At 40.6% G+C, this 17,818-nt stretch overlaps 1 protein-coding gene across 1 annotated transcript; it reads left to right on the top strand.

Moving 5' to 3' along the window:
* Positions 1–4,176: 4,176 nt before the first annotated feature.
* Positions 4,177–10,680, top strand: LOC141247174 (interleukin-20-like). The gene is made up of 5 exons (XM_073669192.1): positions 4,177–4,278; positions 6,027–6,089; positions 9,066–9,218; positions 9,532–9,606; positions 10,597–10,680. The coding sequence occupies exons 1-5, from the start codon at positions 4,177–4,179 to the stop codon at positions 10,678–10,680; spliced, it is 477 nt and encodes a 158-aa protein (XP_073525293.1).
* The last annotated feature ends 7,138 nt before the right edge of the window (positions 10,681–17,818 follow it).

The following is a 17,818-nucleotide window of genomic DNA, read 5'->3' as shown; positions in this document are numbered from 1 at the left end:
TAACTAAGGATGAGCAGATCAATTGAGTTCAAATTTAATGAAATTTGTGGTATATCGCAAATTCAAACATTTTGGGATTCGATTTGAAGTTCGAAAAAAAATAAAGAATTGCCTAACACCATTTCCAACACTTCTGAAGCATCAGAGAGTGGACTAATGTCATTTTGTATTGCCGCATGGGCTTCCCCTTGCAGCTATGACATGTTACCGATTACATGCCTTGTACAGTGATGGTCAGTACTTGGGCCAATACAGATCATCAGTTCCCATTAGAGCACAGTTCTGTATCGCAGAGTTTTTTTCCATCTCCAGGGTCACCAGGTAAGTCTCTCTTGTCTGTAAAGTGTAAGCTTTTATGTTCAGTAAAGTCCTTTCTCTCTTGGTGAGTGTAAGCTTTTATGTTCAGCAGGGTCCTCTCTCTCCTGTAGAGTGTAAGCTTTTATGGTCAGCAGGGTCCTCGCAGGGTCCTCTCTCTCTCTCCTGTAGAGTGTAAGCTTTTATGATCATCAGGGTGTCTCTCTCTCTCTTTCACTTCTGTAGAGTGTAAGCTCTTACATTTAGCGGGCTCCTTTGTTTCTCCTGTAAAGTGTAATCTCTTATAATCAGTGGGGTTCTCTCTCTTTCTCACTTCTGTAGAATGTAAGCTCTTATGGCCAGTGGGGTCATCACTCTCGTCTATCTCTCCTGTGAAATGTAAGCTATTATGGTCAGCGGAGTCCTCTCTCTCACCTAAAATGTGTAAGCCCTTATGGTCAGAGATGTTTTCTCTCTCCATTCCACATGTGTATTTTATGATCAATTCCAAACTTTCCAGTATTGAAATCTGTGTGAACTTATTTGATGCAAATAAAATTTGGAGTGAAAATTTGGTGAAGTTTGCGAATTCAAATTTCAAAAGATCCACTAATCTCTAATGTTAAACCTTTTTTTATTGTGCCACTTGAACAGCCCTTGGGAAGCATCTGTATGTTTCTTGGCATATGTAAACTGGCAGGCAGACTTACTTTGTGGGAACTGTTGCTAGTCTTCACTAGTGATGGGTGAACCTAAACAGTAAAGTTTGGGGTCCGTACCGAATACCTAGAGTCTGTGCACAGACTCCGAACACGGACTTCTCCGTGTTGCTGTTCTGAAAATCGGCTGTTTCCCACGCTGTCATCTGTGTGATAGCGAAAGAAAAAACAGCGGCTCTGATAGGTGGTAAGTTCATTACCGCCAATCAGAGAGCTGCGGTTGGTTCCCACCGCAAGTGAGCCAGCAGCTGTGACCTGCAGTAAAAAGATTACCTCCGGTCACAGGTGTCAACTGATAGCGTAATACTCTCCTCATCCTACACCTGCTCTCGCTGATATCAGCGAGAGCAGGTGAGGCTGATGAGAGTATTCATCAGCCGGTGCATGTGCTGTAAATAAGAAAAAATTATGTGGGATCTCTTCTATTTTTGATAACAAGTGCAGGTAAAACTGACAGCTGCGGGCTGCAGCCCCCAGCTGTCAGCTTTATCATGGTTGATTATCAAGAATAGAGGGGACCCACGCCATTTTTTTTATTATTTAAATAAATCATTTTAAAAAACAGTGTGGGGTCTCACTGATTTTGACAATCAGCCAAGCTAAAGCAGAAAGCCAGGGGCTGGTATTCTCAGACTGGGAAGCGCCAATGGTTATTGGCCATCCCCAGTCTAAAAATAGCCGCCCGCACTTTGAATGGCTCTTCCCACTTGCCCTGGTGCGGTGGCAAGTGAGGTAATAGGTTTGGGGGTCATGTCAGCTGTTTTATGGCCTCTGACATCAAGCCCAAGGGTTAGTAACGGAGAGACGTCTATAAGACGCCCCCCATTACTAATCTCATAGTTAGACTGTAAAAAATACCCAGCCAAAATAAAGTCCTTTAAAGGGAATCTGTCACCCCTGGCACTTATCTGACCTCTAATATGGGCATACAGGTGATTGAAATGTGAATCTATACTTACCTGTATGCCTCATATTAGAGGTCTTGTTGCTGTGAAATGTCTTTTTATTCCTACAAGTTTCTGATGTGTTCCAGTCCCTGCGACTGGAAGAAATCCCCGCCTCCTGTGTGAATTACAATGCTTCCCTCTTCCCCTGCATGTCACAGTGTTTGGATTTGCCTGCTGCACCTGCACATCACAGGGCACTGTGACATGCAGGGGAGGGGAGAGATATGGTAATTCACACAGGAGGTGGGGATTTAATCACGGCCCTGGCTGCACAGCATCAGAAACATGACTCAATAAAAAGACAATTTACAGCAATCAGACCTCTAATATGAGGCATACAGGTAGGTTTAGATTCACATTTCTATCACCTGTATGCCCATATTAGAGGTCGATAAGTGCCAGGGGGTGCCAGATCAACCTGGACTTCATGCAATGCCAGATTTGAAGCATTTGCACTTACTGTTTATGTTTCAGAATTTTGGGGGGAAATAGTGTTAAATGCTAGATTTCTATAATTTAATACTATCATCCGAGATACATGTAGAACAATACATATATGAGACCATGCAAATCCACATTTCCCATGACATATATGGTTTCTGTGGGAAAAGTCATTCAAATATGAGGTGGAATACCTGCGCTATTGCAAGCCACATACCGGAAACGTAAGGATGATGGGCAGATTATCAATTCTTATACAATCCCTCTTGTAAATAACATTCTGATTTGCATATTTAGTCCAAAAATGTATGAAATTAATTAAAATTACTGAGCAAACATTTATATTTTTCCTTTGTACTCGCCTAATAAATGAATCTTAATAATAACGGAGAACAATATCTTAATAATCTCATAACAGAATCTTAATAATAACAAACAGAACTTAAAGATACGACTCATATTTTACGTACTATTCAATTATAGAAGCCAAGACTATTGCAGCTTCTAAATGATGTAACTTTTGAAACTTTCCATACGTAACATTGACAAATTTAAGCTGTATGAAGGCAACAGGTTAGAACTTACTCAATGGGAATTTTGCTAACAAAGGAAAAAGTTTTGGAAACTGGCAAAAAACTGATCTGACAAGTGTTTAGTCATGATCGTAAGGGTATATAAGAGATGTGGAATATCAGATCCTATGCATTTCTTTACAAGAAAGACTGTTTCCTAAATTGAAAATTAGGTGAGACAAAAGTCGACATTTTCTGTATCCAAAGACTATTTCTATTTTAGCCTAAAATATTATAGTACATATGTATTATAGTAAATGTGCTTTAGCAGGCATCTTAGGGTTGTACCTAAAAATATGTTATTTTCAGAGTCATTCTATGAGTAAATGAAAGCTAAAGTGAAGCTTCAAGGCATGTGATAGTTGGGGGGTGCTGTTAAAGATTTTCCATAGGGGTCCAGAAACATTGTACCACTAATTACCAAAAATATAGGTAATTCAGGCATTAATAGGAGTATTCTTTTTAACCAAATTACTTTTTTTATTTACTGGGGAGTATAATAATCTGCAAATGTTTTTTGGAGCCCATGTAAAGATGGTGCCCAAAGCTAAACAATAGAATATTACACTAATGGTTATGTACAAAGATTTCATCTGTTCATACGCATTTACCATAGATGTGATACTATTAATTTTGGATATATAATTTATAAGAAAATATTCCTTATGCCTTGCTAATTTAAACCCTTGTTCATTTTAAGCTGAAGAGTCTAGTGGTCAGAGTTAATTAATAATTGCCATCCTTTTTGGTAGACGGCATGTATAAGTATACATCGTGGTATAGCGGTATAGTGCTGAATCTCTCCTCCCACTAGACTCTGAAGACCAGACTGAGCAAAAATATAAATTACTTACAAGCTATTCTGAATCTTTTTCCATACATACATTTGCTACATGCTGCCTGAAGATCAAACTGCAACATGTCAGGTTTAGTTTAATATATATAGTATATAAATTACTACATACTTATATTTGCTATCAAGTATGATGATTTTTTTTGTAAAACCAATCACCAATCAGTGTACAATTTGAATTAAGTAAATGTATAATAAACTGTGCTTTATGGTAAATTACTTGACAATGTTAATGTTAACGATAATAGAAATGTGACTTGTCTATTCCTCTTTTATACATTATTTGATTAGGACTTGCTTACATCATGCAATCCGCATATATCCGTCTCTATATTATCATGGTTGGAATAATGGCAATGAAAATGCCATCTTTAGAAGCTAAGAAGAGTTGTCCAATATCTCAAGATATGCTTGAATTTAAAAAATATTTTGAGGCCATTAAGGATAATTTGGTAAGCTATTTAGATTTTTGTTGGGATTTTCTACGTATCAATATCCGTATTTGTGTATATTTTTTATTTATTTTACGTACTTGTATGATGCCATTAATCACAGCACTTTACAGACATTATCACCACTGTCCCCATTGGGGCTCACAATCTAAATTCCCCAATAGTATGTTTTTGCAGTGCGGATGGAGTACCCAGAGGAAAAACATGCTAACATGGGAGGAACATATAAATTGTTTGCAGGTATTGTCCTTAGTGGGATTTGTACCCAAGACCCCAGGATGGACTTTTCTTTATCAAAAATTCACAGTAATTGCATACACATATTCACTTCCGGCACACAAAGACAACAGTAATCACTTTTTCAGAGATGCAAAAAAATTGGACTCTCATTCTAGAGAACTCAAAGTGGACTTTTGACCTACAGTAAGGACTTGTACATTATGGTAAAAATAGTGTCTACTGTTTGTGACCTGATTGTGAATATATAAATGATGGCTATGTTTTTTTTTTAATAAATCCAAAAACAATGTAATCTAATATATAGCAGAATTAGATTTTATTTTGTGCTGGAATTTTTTTTTTCGAGCATGTGAGAGTCTTGTTCACAATGATGCGATACCTACTGTGAGGCAAGTCAGTATCGACATTTTCTGCTTTTAACTTTTGTTATACATATGACACAGTTTATCCATAGGCTTGATGTTGAAAAAGCGGATATCTAGCACAGACTCCAAGATATATTTGTGACTGATATGCAAAAAAATGCAAACTTTTGTCACCTTCTGTAGAAGAAAAAAAGCTAGAATTCATTGAATTTGTTCACACCCAATTACTACTGAATCACATATTATGAATTATTATCAGAAGGAGTCTCCCAAAAAAGATAGTAACCCCTATTAAAGGGGTTGTCTGGCCTTGAGGTAAGTCTTGTGAATTCTCACAGCGTGCTCACTGCTCTCTGTGAAGATTCTCCGGTGCAAGAGTCAGCTGGTGATCATGCGATTTGCATACCCCTGGCCACATTCTGACTAGACGTGTCCAGCCTTGCTCAATACACTTGCATTGAGCGAGGCCACACACGTCTAGTCGGCATGTGATGTGTATAAATTGCATACTTGTGGTTACACGCCCAACGCTCTCGGCGCTGGCACTGGAGAATCCTCACAGCGCACACTGGGCTTGCTGTGAGGACTCATAAGTCTGCAGTCACATAGAGTGACTGCAGACTTGTATCCCAAGGTTGGACAACCTTTTTAAGACAATATTAGCTCTAGCTCCAATCAGATGAGCTCCCAAATTAATTATTTAGGCTTAGTCCTTTGCTTTTGATCAACCTTCTTTTGCAATTCTATGGGATGCCTGATTGGCAAATTTTCTATATTAAATTTAAGATGAAAGAAATTTCTCTGTGTATTTAATTTGTTAGTCTCAAAGAATACTTTTTGAAAAGTCACCTCTAATGTAGTTGGCAACCAAAAATTTAGATCTAATATCAGGGAGTACAGCTGGAAGAGGAAACAGTTCTGATGTTTGAGGCACAATCGGGTACTAAGTGGCTACCTTGATTCAAGTAGTGCCCAAACTTCCAGTGGAGTCCTCTGACATCATATTTCAAATTATTTTGGAAAACCAAAGCACCATGAACATTTTAGGTGCCGTAATACTACTAGTACTTATGAAAATGGCTTAGTAAGTATTAGATCTTATTTTTAAATTGACTTTTTAATAATTGATTTCATTTTCTATAGCATGACAAAGACAAAATCACAGACATGAACCTACTAAAAGCAAGTGCACTAAATAAAATACATGTAAGTAACAAGTATTTTTTTTAGAATCACAATAATCTGAAATATTTGCTTAAATGACCGATTTCCGTAACTTGCAACTAAATGAATGCCATAAACCAGATTCATAAAGTGCTGAATATTTAAAAAAAAAATAGTTCTTTATAAATTTCTCTAAAATGTGTTTTTATGTACAACACCTTTTTACCTTTTTGAGGATAAACATTACAGTTAGAGGTATCTGTAGAGAAATATCTTGCAGAGTTAAGGATGACCATTACTAACCCAGTGTAACTACAGGGAGATGATGTAGTGCCCCACACTGGGTACAGTCAGAATTGTAGCCATTTGCCTAAAGGTAACCATGCATAGTTGTCTGAAGCTGGGGCTGGCCAACCATCTAATTCATGTGGGATTTGTCCATGACTCATAATATTGGAAGAGAAAGGGTTGGACAGTTTAAATTCAAATTCCAAAAGCTTTTGAGCTTCCTGGGAATAAGCCACCACCACTGGAGCTTGGCAGAAGCTTACTCCTCTCTACCTGTTGAAAATAAGAGAACGCAAAGCCAAGCAAGTGTTCATGTGTATCAAGGAGTCAGGACAAATACAGCAATCAAACATGTACAAGCACTTTACAGGGAAATATGTTACCATGTTTTTGCTACCCCATCAGAGAGCAGCATGATGTATGAGCAGAGACCCTGATTCCTGCAATGTATCACTTACTAGTCTGCTTGCTGCAGTTTTGATAAAATGCCCCTACTTTATGCTGCTCTTTGCTGGTGACAGATTCCTTTTAAAAGGAACCTGTAATATCCACAAAAACTGTTATGCTGCAGTTATGTGGTTAATCTGCAGGTTAAAAGCGTTCCAAAGCTGTCCGACCAGCTTACTGACAGCACGGCTACTGGGAGAAAATTAACTTTATTTCTCCTGGAAGCTGCCTGCAGGGGCATAATAATTGCAGAGGGTGTGATCGCAACTGGACCTATGCAGGAGGGGGCTCATCAATCCCAGCAACTACTTAAATTAGATGTGCATTAGAGAATGCATATTCAGCTGAAGTATATTGCGGTGCAAAGACCCAGCAGATCTCTGCACTGTAATACACGCTGCTGGACAATCAGAGTTCGGCAGCTGACTTCGCCATGCTCATCACGAATGGCATTTGGCAGTGACGTTATGTGACAACCATGGCAGGCACACTGAAGTCAGCTGCAGGCTATAGAAGAGGTTGCTATATGTCATGGGAGTGGAGGAAAATAAGAAGAATTATTTTTTTTAATGTGTTATAAAAGAGCAGCAGGAAGGACATAATACCAGAAAGGGGCATAGGATGGGGGACATTTTGGAAGAAAGGGGTGCAGGATGGGGGGCATTATAAAAGGATGGAGGTGATTATACTAGGATTTAGCCCAGGATGGAGGACATTACACCAGGAAGGGCAAAGGTTGAAGGTCATTATACCAGGAATGAGAACATTGTTACAGGATAGAGAATATTATGCCAGTTAGGGGCCCAGGATGGGGGACATTGTTATAGGATGGGGGACAGTATACCAGATAAAGGCCCAGGATGGGGGCCATTGTTATATGATGGGGACATTATACCAGGAAGGGGCCCATTATGGGGGACATTACACCAGGAAAGGCACAGGACAAGGGACATTATACCAGGAAAGAGTCCAGGATGGAGGATATTATAACAGGATGAAGCTGAGGACAAGGGACATTATACCAGGAAGGGGTCTAAGATGGGTTACATTTTTACAGAAAGGAGCCAGAACAGAGGACATTAATAGAGAAAAGAGTCAGAATGTGAGACATTATTACATAAAGGCGCCCAGGATAGAGGGCATCATTATATGGAGGGTGAACACGTTTTTATAGGATATATAACGTTACAAAGGCCCATAAATCTGACCAACATGGAGGTGGGGGCCCAGGTCCAAATTTTGCTCAGAGGCCCATGGAACTTTAGTTATGCACCTGGCTGCCTGCATTCAGTCCTAGAGGTGAGCCAGGAGCAGATTCAGTCACTGATCAGTACAGTTAGTGGCGGATGTAAGCATTCCCCGGCACTTTGACAGCTCACTGTGCACAGATGCGCTGCAGAGAGAGATGTCAAAGTGCCAGGGAATGCCAAAATTACAGCTGTCACTCACTGTTTTCTTGGCAGTGACATGGCTCTATGACTGAATGCCAGCAGTTAACAGGAGGAAAAAAGTTAATTTTCTCCCGGTAGCCATGCTGTCAGTAAGATGACCAGAGAGCTTTGTAACACTATTAACCTGCAGATTAATGCTATTTCTTCAGGTTAATAGCATTTGGGGACATGACAGGTTCCCTTTAAAGGATTATTCTGCCATAGACATTTATGGCATATCCACAATATCCATTTCTGAATTTTATGTGAAGGTCCCAGAAGTGTTTCTGTAATTTCAATAGACTTCAATAGAGAGAGCCGCACACATGACGTTTTGGTCACACCTCAATTAAACATAGACCTGAATTCAGCACTTGTCACACGATGGTAAATCGTCGAGTGGTCATAGTAGGTTTAGGTCCCAAGAACTTTTACCTATAACTTATGCTATGAATGTGTATGGTTGGAAACCACTTTAATGTCTTGATTTTACAATTTCTAATAAGACATCATGATCTTCCACTAATATCTCTTCAAAAAGATATGATCTAATAGTTACAATAAGTAACAGCTTCAGACAAAATTATTGTGTAATGTAATTTGACCTTGGAAAAGACAACTCCTCCAGAAGTAGAATACTTTAAGCAGAAAGTAGAAAGTAAACCTCTGAATAATGTAGGCTACAAGAGCACATGAAAACAATGCAGCGATGTCGCCCTCAACTCTCCAGACAGGTTTGATTACATTTTGAACATTTTTTGTGAATCCCTAAGTCTGCACTGATGATTGATTATGTTTGAAATTGATGGTCTTCAACTTTGCACCAATTTTCTTTTTTTTTCTTTGCTTTTAGGCATCTGAAAGATGTTGCTTTCTCCTTAAAATTGGAACATTCTATGTGACCAACATTTTCCCTCAGCTTGAGCTCAACATCAGCAAGACACAAAGAGAATTCAGCCATCTGGCCAATTCTATGCTTGGTTTGAAGATAGAACTCAAACATTGTGTATGTATTTGCATTAATTTCCATTAGTATTGAAGATTTATTAATAAAAGGGGTCTTCTTGAGCCTCTCTAGCATAATAAAACCTAAATAAAATGTATGTTAAAATGTAAAAAAAATTAAAACATAGCAACATATCGGATGAATTCTTTGGGTTTGCAATATAAATTACTTATTTATACATACATTAAGAGGCTAATTGAAAAAAAAATATTGTAAGAAATCCATACAAACATGGACAAAATCTTCAAATGCAATGAACAGAGAATCTTCACATGTTGTAGGTAGAAATATTGATGTTTTTTTTCATATATAGCATGCTACAATGAGGTGCCCATGTGGGGAACAAGCACAAATAATGATGGAAGAATTCAAGAACGACTATTACGAGGTATGGAATATTCTGTAAACTTATATATTCAGTCTCCTGAGTGTCCAACTAGGTGCCAAACAGGTGTCCAAGACACACATTTATATCCAGATCTTTGACGATAGGCAGAGGAAAAGATTGCTATATCCAGTAAGTTTATTTTAGAGGTTTAGTTAGAAGTGATATGGAAAATATAAAAGTATTGCATTACAAGGCAAAATATCAGCATTTAGGGTTAGGACATTTGTATAAACAAGGGTGGTCTGGTTTAACAAGGTTCCCTAATTTAACAGTAGCTAATTTGCTGGTTCTGTGGTTTTTAGAAACAATGTCTTATTACTAATAGTCTAGAGAATTTTCTGGATTATAATTGGATGATATATTGGAATTGCCAATTTTGTGTTATTCTCTGCTTGTGCTATTAATGGCCAATCCATTAGCACTGTCAGGAGAGAGATATGGCAAAGAATAACTGAAGCGTAGCACCATTATATTAGAACCATGACAGACTGCTCTGAAAAAATAGTATTTAAAACTTGAGGGGTGCATAAGAGGCATTAGGTTAACAAAGTATGACAATGACTAGAGATGAGCGGATCCATTTGCAGTTCTCCTGTCCAGCGTTCATGTCGGTGGTACCTGGGAGCTACATGGGACTCCGTGAATCTCTTACCTTCTGGCATCCCCATCGTGGCTTTTGATTAGCCAGGACTGGCACGATGTCATCTGTGCATCACGTCACACGGATGACTTCACGCTAGCCCCAAAAAATCAGATACTGTGTCGGGAACACCAGAAGGTAAGAGATTCATGGGTCTCCCATCCAGCTGCCAGGTATCACCGACCTAGATGCTAGACCATATTCCCGTGATTGGATCTGCTTATAATGATGACCCTTCCACAATGTTTTCAATGATTGTTCAGACACTATAATCATATTTAGAAAATAAGTCTAAAAATGTATCAATATTTACATTTTCACTTGATCAATTAAAATTTCTCTTTTTACAGATGAAAACACAAGATGCTACCGTTAAAGCTATTGGAGAGCTGAATGTTCTATTCCATTGGGTAGAGAAGAACTTTAAAAACTAAAAATAACTAAACATTTCTTTAGGGGTAATTCCATTCTTTATTTTTTATTTTGATTATGGAATAGGAAATCATACAATTTTCAATCATACTAGTGTTTAAAGGGGCATTCCCATCTCCAAGATCCAATCCCAATATGTAGTGAGTGTAATAACAATAATAATATTAGCAAATACTTCCAATTAGAAATGTAGTATAGTTTTTCTGATTCCATATGTCTCTTTCCTCATGTGCAGGCATTGCAGGACCTTAGGTATCCATGGTTATGACCACTAGCAACTAGCTAACTGTCACTGTGTCAGTGGTCATAACCATGGATACCTAAGGTCCTGCAATGCCTGCACATGAGGAAAGAGACATACCGAATCAGAAAAACTATATTACAATTCTATTTGGAGGTATTTGCTAATATTATTATTATTACACCTACTGCAAATTGGGATAGTATCTTGGCGATAGGAATACCCCTTTAAGTTGAAAAAACCTCCCTGATAAGTTTGATTTCCGACCCCTTAACTCATTACATATCTTCAAAGTGATATTTATTTTGTATTTATTTATTTTATTTAAAACAAACTGATTTATTTAGTTATTTAAGTTGACAATAATTGTTTTTTTGTATTAGTGAAATTTGTTCTATTTATATAAAGTTATTTCTTTATATTTATTATGATTTATGTTATCAGTTTTGAACTTAGATGGACTTTGCTAAATATTACAATTTTTTAAATTTTTGGTGACTTTTGTCTAATAAAAATTAATCTTTTTTTAAAATAAAGATGTATATATCAATTGTATTTTAACAAAACTGTCACTGGTCTTCAGCATTTTCTACACTGAAACAAACAGAATGTATTAAAAACATACCATTAAAAAATTTCTTCTTTTAGTAAATGTGGGGGATTACGGTACCAAGTATATTACTTCGGACTGTATGACTAAACCTGTCCGAAATTTTAGCTTTCATTTGGACATAGATGACCAGAAAAGTATTGTTGAGGTCATGGTATCCCAAACAGTTCTTAGGAATCTCTATTCCTAGGTAGGTCAAGTCATGTATGTTGACTATGTATCAGACCTTAAAGGGAACCTGTCATGTAAAAAAACGCTATTAACCTGCAGATATGGCTTTAATCTGCAGGTTAATAGCATACTACAGTCATGCGGCCACCCCACTGAAAGCCCAGCTGCCCATAGTGAGTGGCGGCTGTAATCACCCTCCTGGCACTGACTGAAAGCTGACTCACCATTGCATCACTACAGAGCATACACGATGTGTCAGCACACTGCAATTAATGAATGCATAAACTCCAATATTGCTGTAAACATTAAAAACTTAAGGTACTTAGTGTTTTTTGAACAAAGAATGCAAAAGCCATCCAATCACGTCATGGTGTATCTTTTAATTTGGATGTTCTCTAACCACTAAATAGTGTTAAAGTCAAGTATCTGCGAGCAAACATCGCCATCTGCTGACCAAAGATTGTAGAAATAGAGAAAGACAATGACAATGGTAGGAACTGAAGAGTGGAACACAAGTCCCCTGGAGGAGAGGGGACATTGGGACACAGGTGACAGCTTTGGCGCAGTTAATAATTATAAAAAAACAAGGAAGGAAAAGAAGGGAGAAGTCGGCGTCTGAACCTGTAGCAGGACAGACGTGCGGTGCAGGAAAGTTGGCTTACAGCCACCATTGCAAGTGTAGGACTGAGTAACTAGAGCCGAGTGGAAGACCGAATAACCCGATGTGAGTGAAAGACCAAGTAAACAGATCTGGGTGACAAAAGCTGAGAAATCCAACTTGAGTGAGCCGAGCCAGGGTCGAGAGTAGAGATGAGCGGTGTTCGACTAAAACTGTTCGCCAATCTCAAATTCGAGCTGTTTTGGGCGGTGTTCGAGTTGTTCGACGAACCCGAACGATTTGCAAAAAATTCGGCTGTTCGAGGTTATGTTCAATAACTGTTCGTGCACCAAAAGCGTGTCCTGCATGTCTGGTGCTATTTAGAGCACCAATCATGCAGGGATTGTCTGCCACTCACTGTAATGCCACAGCCATGGTGGTTGTGGCATTACAGTGATTGCCCAAATCGATGGGAACAGTGCCAACAGTGAAACATGAAAAGCCGGCAATTCAGCAGCGGCATACACCGGTACCCGACAATTTAGAACCGAAAGAATAGAGCTTCACACATAGATTAGATAGATATAAACATGTCAGCCACATATATACGAAGTACAGTGAAAGTGCTGCTTACTGTACTTGTCATTTAGCGTAAAGGATTTATCAAAAAAAATAATAGTGTTTTCATGCACCGTCTCTTTAAAAAAGCCGGCCGGCAATTCAGCAGCGGTACCCGACAATTTAGAATAGAAGGAATAGAGAATCACACATAGATTAGATAGATAGAAACATGTCAGTCACATATATATGAAGTACAGTGACAGTGTTGATTACTGTACTTGTCATTTAGTGTAAAGGATTTATCAAAAAAAATAATAGTGTTTTCATGCACTGTCTCTTTAAAAAAGCCGGCCGGCAATTCAGCATCTGTACCCGACAATTTAGAATAGAAGGAATAGAGAATCACACATAGATTAGATAGATAGAAACATGTTAGTCACATATATATGAAGTACAGTGACAGTGTTGCTTACTGTACTTGTCATTTAGTGTAAAGGATTTATTAAAAAAAATAATAGTGTTTTCATGCACCGTCTCTTTAAGAAAGCCGGCCGACAATTCAGCATCTGTACCCGACAATTTATAACAGACAGAATAGAGCTTCACACATAGATTAGATAGATACAAACATGTCAGTCACATATATATGAAGTACAGTGATAGTGTTGGTTACTGTACTTGTCATTTAGTATTAAAATAAAGGATTTATTATTAAAAAAATTGGCGTGGGGTTCCCCTTAATTTTAGGCTCTAGCGGAGGTTAAGCAGACAGCTGGGGCAGATGTTTGAAGCCTGGGAAGGGGGTAATACCCACGGAGCTTCCCAGGCTACTAATATCAGCCCCCAGCTGAATACATAGCCTTTACTAGCTATTAAAATGGGGGACCCCCCCAAAAAAATGACGTGGGGTCCCCCCTAATTTAATAGCTAGCAAAGGCTAGGCAGACAGCTGGGGGCTGATATTAATAGCCCAGGAAGGGAGCCATGAATATTGGCCCCCTCCCAGGCTAGAAACACCAGCCGTCAGCCGCCCCAGAAATGGCGCATTCATAGGATGCGCCAATTCTGGCACTTAGCCTCGCTCTTCCACGCTGCCCTGGTGCGGTGGCAGGGGGTAATAGGGCTGGGGTTGATGTCAGCTTATAATGCCAGCTGACATCAAGCCCAGGTTACTAATGGAGAGGCGTCTATAAGACACCCCCATTACTAACCCCATAGTCAAAGTTAAAAAAAACACAAACACCCAGAATAAAGTCCTTTAATTGAAATAAAGACACAATTCTTTATTGTTCTAAATTAAACCATACTTACCATCACGCCCATTCCAGCTGAAGCCAACGATCTCCTGTAATAAAAATAAAATAATAAAGCAATCTCATCCTTACCTTTCCATGGTTCCCACGACAGCTTCAGCTCTGCTACATCGAGATGACAGGCTGGACCGCAGCAGAACGCCGCCATCCAGCCTGTCATCCCGCAGACACTGAGAAGCGCAGGCATGCTTGCGCTCCACATTGTCTCTCTGTGACGGCATAAAGATGAGCCGAGGTCATGTCCAATGAATGCGGCTCACCTCATGCACGTCACTTACAGCGTGGGAGAATTCTCACGCTGAAGCGCTGAGTGCAGGAGAATTTTCCCACGCTGTCAGTGAGGTGCATAAGGTGAGATGAGTTCATTGGACATGAGCTCACCTCATGCACGTCACTGACAGCGTGGGAGAATTCTCCTGCACTCAGCACTTCAGCGTGAGAATTTTCTCACGCTGTCAGTGACGTGCATGAGGTGAGCTGAGTTCATTGGACATGACCTCGGCTCATCTTTATGCCGTCACAGCGAGACACTGAGGAGCGCAAGCATGCCTGCTCTTCTCAGTGTCTGCGGCATGACAGGCTGGATGGCAGCGTTCTGCTGCGGTCCAGCCTGTCATCTCGATGTAGCAGAGCTGAAGCTGTCGTGGGAACCATGGAAAGGTAAGGATGAGGTTGGTTTATTATTTTTCTTTTATTGCAGGAGATCGTTGGCTTCAGCTGGAATGGGCGTGATGGTAAGTATGGTTTAATTTAGAACAATAAAGAATTGTGTGTTTATTTCAATTAAAGGACTTTATTCTGGGTGTTGTGTTTTTTTTAAATACTTTACTAGAAATTCATGGCGGTCATGTCTAATACTGGCGTGACCCCATGAATTTTGGGCTTGGGGCCAGCTGATAATACCAAGCTGGCCCTAACCCCTTTATTACCCAGTGAGCCACCGCACCAGGGCCCTGGATGAGTTGGGTACAGCGCCAGAAGATGGCGCTTCTATGAACGCGCCATTTTCCGGGGTGGCTGCGGACTGCAATTTGCAGCGGGGGGGGCCCAGAAAGCTTGGGCCTCCCTGCGCTGCAGATTCCAGCCCCCAGCTGCCTAGTTGTACCTGGCTGGACACAAAAATAGGGCGAAGCCCCACGTATTTTTTTTTTAATTATTTCATGAAATTCATGAAATAATTAAGAAAAAAAGGCCTTCCCTATATTGTTGTGTCCGGCCAGGTACAAATAGTCAGCTGGTGGTTGGGGGCTGCCCGTTCCTGCCTGCTGTACCTGGCTGGACACAAATATAGTGCGAAGCCCCACTTCAATTTTTTTTAATTATTTCATGAAATTCATGAAATAATTAAGAAAAAAAGGCCTTCCCTATATTGTTGTGTCCGGCCAGGTACAAATAGGCAGCTGGTGGTTGGGGGCAGCCCATTCCTGCCTGCTGTACCTGGCTGGACACAAATATAGTGCGAAGCCCCACTTCAATTTTTTAAAATTATTTCAGGAAATTCATGAAATAATTAAGAAAAAAAGGCCTTCCCTATATTGTTGTGTCCAGCCAGGTACAAATAGGCAGCTGGTGGTTGGGGGCAGCCCGTTCCTGCCTGCTGTACCTGGCTGGACACAAATATAGTGCGAAGCCCCACTTCAATTTTTTTTAATTATTTCATGAAATTCATGAAATAATTAAGAAAAAAAGGCCTTCCCTATATTGTTGTGTCCGGCCAGGTACAAATACGCAGCTGGTGGTTGGGGGCAGCCCATTCCTGCCTGCTGTACCTGGCTGGACACAAATATAGTGCGAAGCCCCACTTCAATTTTTTTAAATTATTTCAGGAAATTCATGAAATAATTTAAAAAAAATTGACGTGGGGCTTCGCACTATATTTGTGTCCAGTCAGGTGCAGCAGGCAGGAACGGGCTGCCCCCAACCACCAGCTGCCTATTTGTACCTGGCCGGACACAACAATATAGGGAAGCCCTTTTTTTCTTAATTATTTCATGAAATAATTTAAAGAAAATTGACGTGGGGCTTCGCCCTGTTTTTGTGTCCAGCCAGGTACAACTATGCAGCTGGGGGCTGGAATCCGCAGCGCAGGGAGGCCCAAGCTTTCTGGGCCACCCCCGCTGCAAATTGCAGTCCGCAGCCACCCCGGAAAATGGCGCGTTCATAGAAGCGCCATCTTCTGGCGCTGTACCCAACTCATCCAGGGCCCTGATGCGGTGGCTCACTGGGTAATAAAGGGGTTAGGGCCAGCTTGGCATTATCAGCTGGCCCTAAGCCCAAAATTCATGGGGTCACGCCAATATTAGACATGACCACCATGAATTTCTAGTAAAGCATTTAAAAAAAACACAACACCCAGAAAAAAGTCCTTTAATTGAAATAAACACACAATTCTTTATTGTTCTAAATTAAACCATACTTACCGTCACGCCCATTCCAGCTGAAGCCAACGATCTCCTGAAATAAAAGAAAAATAATAAAGCAACATCATCCTTACCTTTCCATGGTTCCCATGACAGCTTCAGCTCTGCTACATCGAGATGACAGGCTGGACCGCAGCAGAACGCTGCCATCCAGCCTGTCATCCCGCAGACACTGAGAAGCGCAGGCTTGCTTGCGCTCCACAGTGTCTATCTGTGAGGGCATCCAGATGAGCCGAGTTAATGTCCAATGAACTCGGCTCACCTCATGCACGTCACTGACAGCGTGGGAAAATTCTCCTGCACTCAGCGCTTCAGCGTGGGAGAATTCTCACACTGAAGCGCTGAGTGCAGGAGAATTCTCCCACGCTGTCAGTGACGTGCAGGAGGTGAGCTGAGTTCATTGGACATGAGCTCACCTTATGCACGTCACTGACAGCGTGGGAGAATTCTCCTGCACTCAGCTCTTCAGCGTGAGAAGTTTCCCACGCTGTCAGTGACGTGCATGAGGTGCGCCGAGTTCATTGGACATGAACTCGTCTCATCTTTATGCCGTCACAGCCAGACACTGCAGAGCGCAAGCAAGCCTGCGCTTCTCAGTGTCTGCGGGATGACAGGCTGGATGGCGGCATTCTGCTGCGGTCCAGCCTGTCATCTCGATGTAGCAGAGCTGAAGCTGTCGTGGGAACCATGGAAAGGTAAGGATGAGGTTGCTTTATTATTTTTCTTTTATTGCAGGAGATCGTTGGCTTCAGCTGGAATGGGCGTGATGGTAAGTATGGTTTAATTTAGAACAATAAAGGATTGTGTCTTTATTTCAATTAAAGGACTTTATTCTGGGTGTTTGTGTTTTCTTTTAACTTTGACTATGGGGTTAGTAATGGGGGTGTCTTATAGACGCCTCTCCATTACTAACCTGGGCTTGATGTCAGCTGGCATTATAAGCTGACATCAACCCCAGCCCTATTACCCCCTGCCACCGCTACAGGGCAGCGTGGAAGAGCGAGGCTAAGTGCCAGAATTGGCGCATCCTATGAATGCGCCATTTCTGGGGCGGCTGACGGCTGGTGTTTCTAGCCTGGGAGGGGGCCAATATTCATGGCACCCTTCCTGGGCTATTAATATCAGCCCCCAGCTGTCTGCCTAGCCTTTGCTAGCTATTAAATTAGGGGGGACCCCACGTCATTTTTTTGGGGGGGTCCCCCATTTTAATAGCTAGTAAAGGCTAT

This window comes from Phyllobates terribilis, unplaced genomic scaffold (genome assembly GCF_046119375.1).
Source record: "Phyllobates terribilis strain yellow unplaced genomic scaffold, ASM4611937v1 Scaffold_2__4_contigs__length_985480577, whole genome shotgun sequence".
Lineage (NCBI taxonomy): Eukaryota > Metazoa > Chordata > Amphibia > Anura > Dendrobatidae > Phyllobates > Phyllobates terribilis.
The sequence above is the reverse complement of the archived record's forward strand: the minus strand, read 5'-3'. Positions and strand labels throughout refer to the sequence as shown.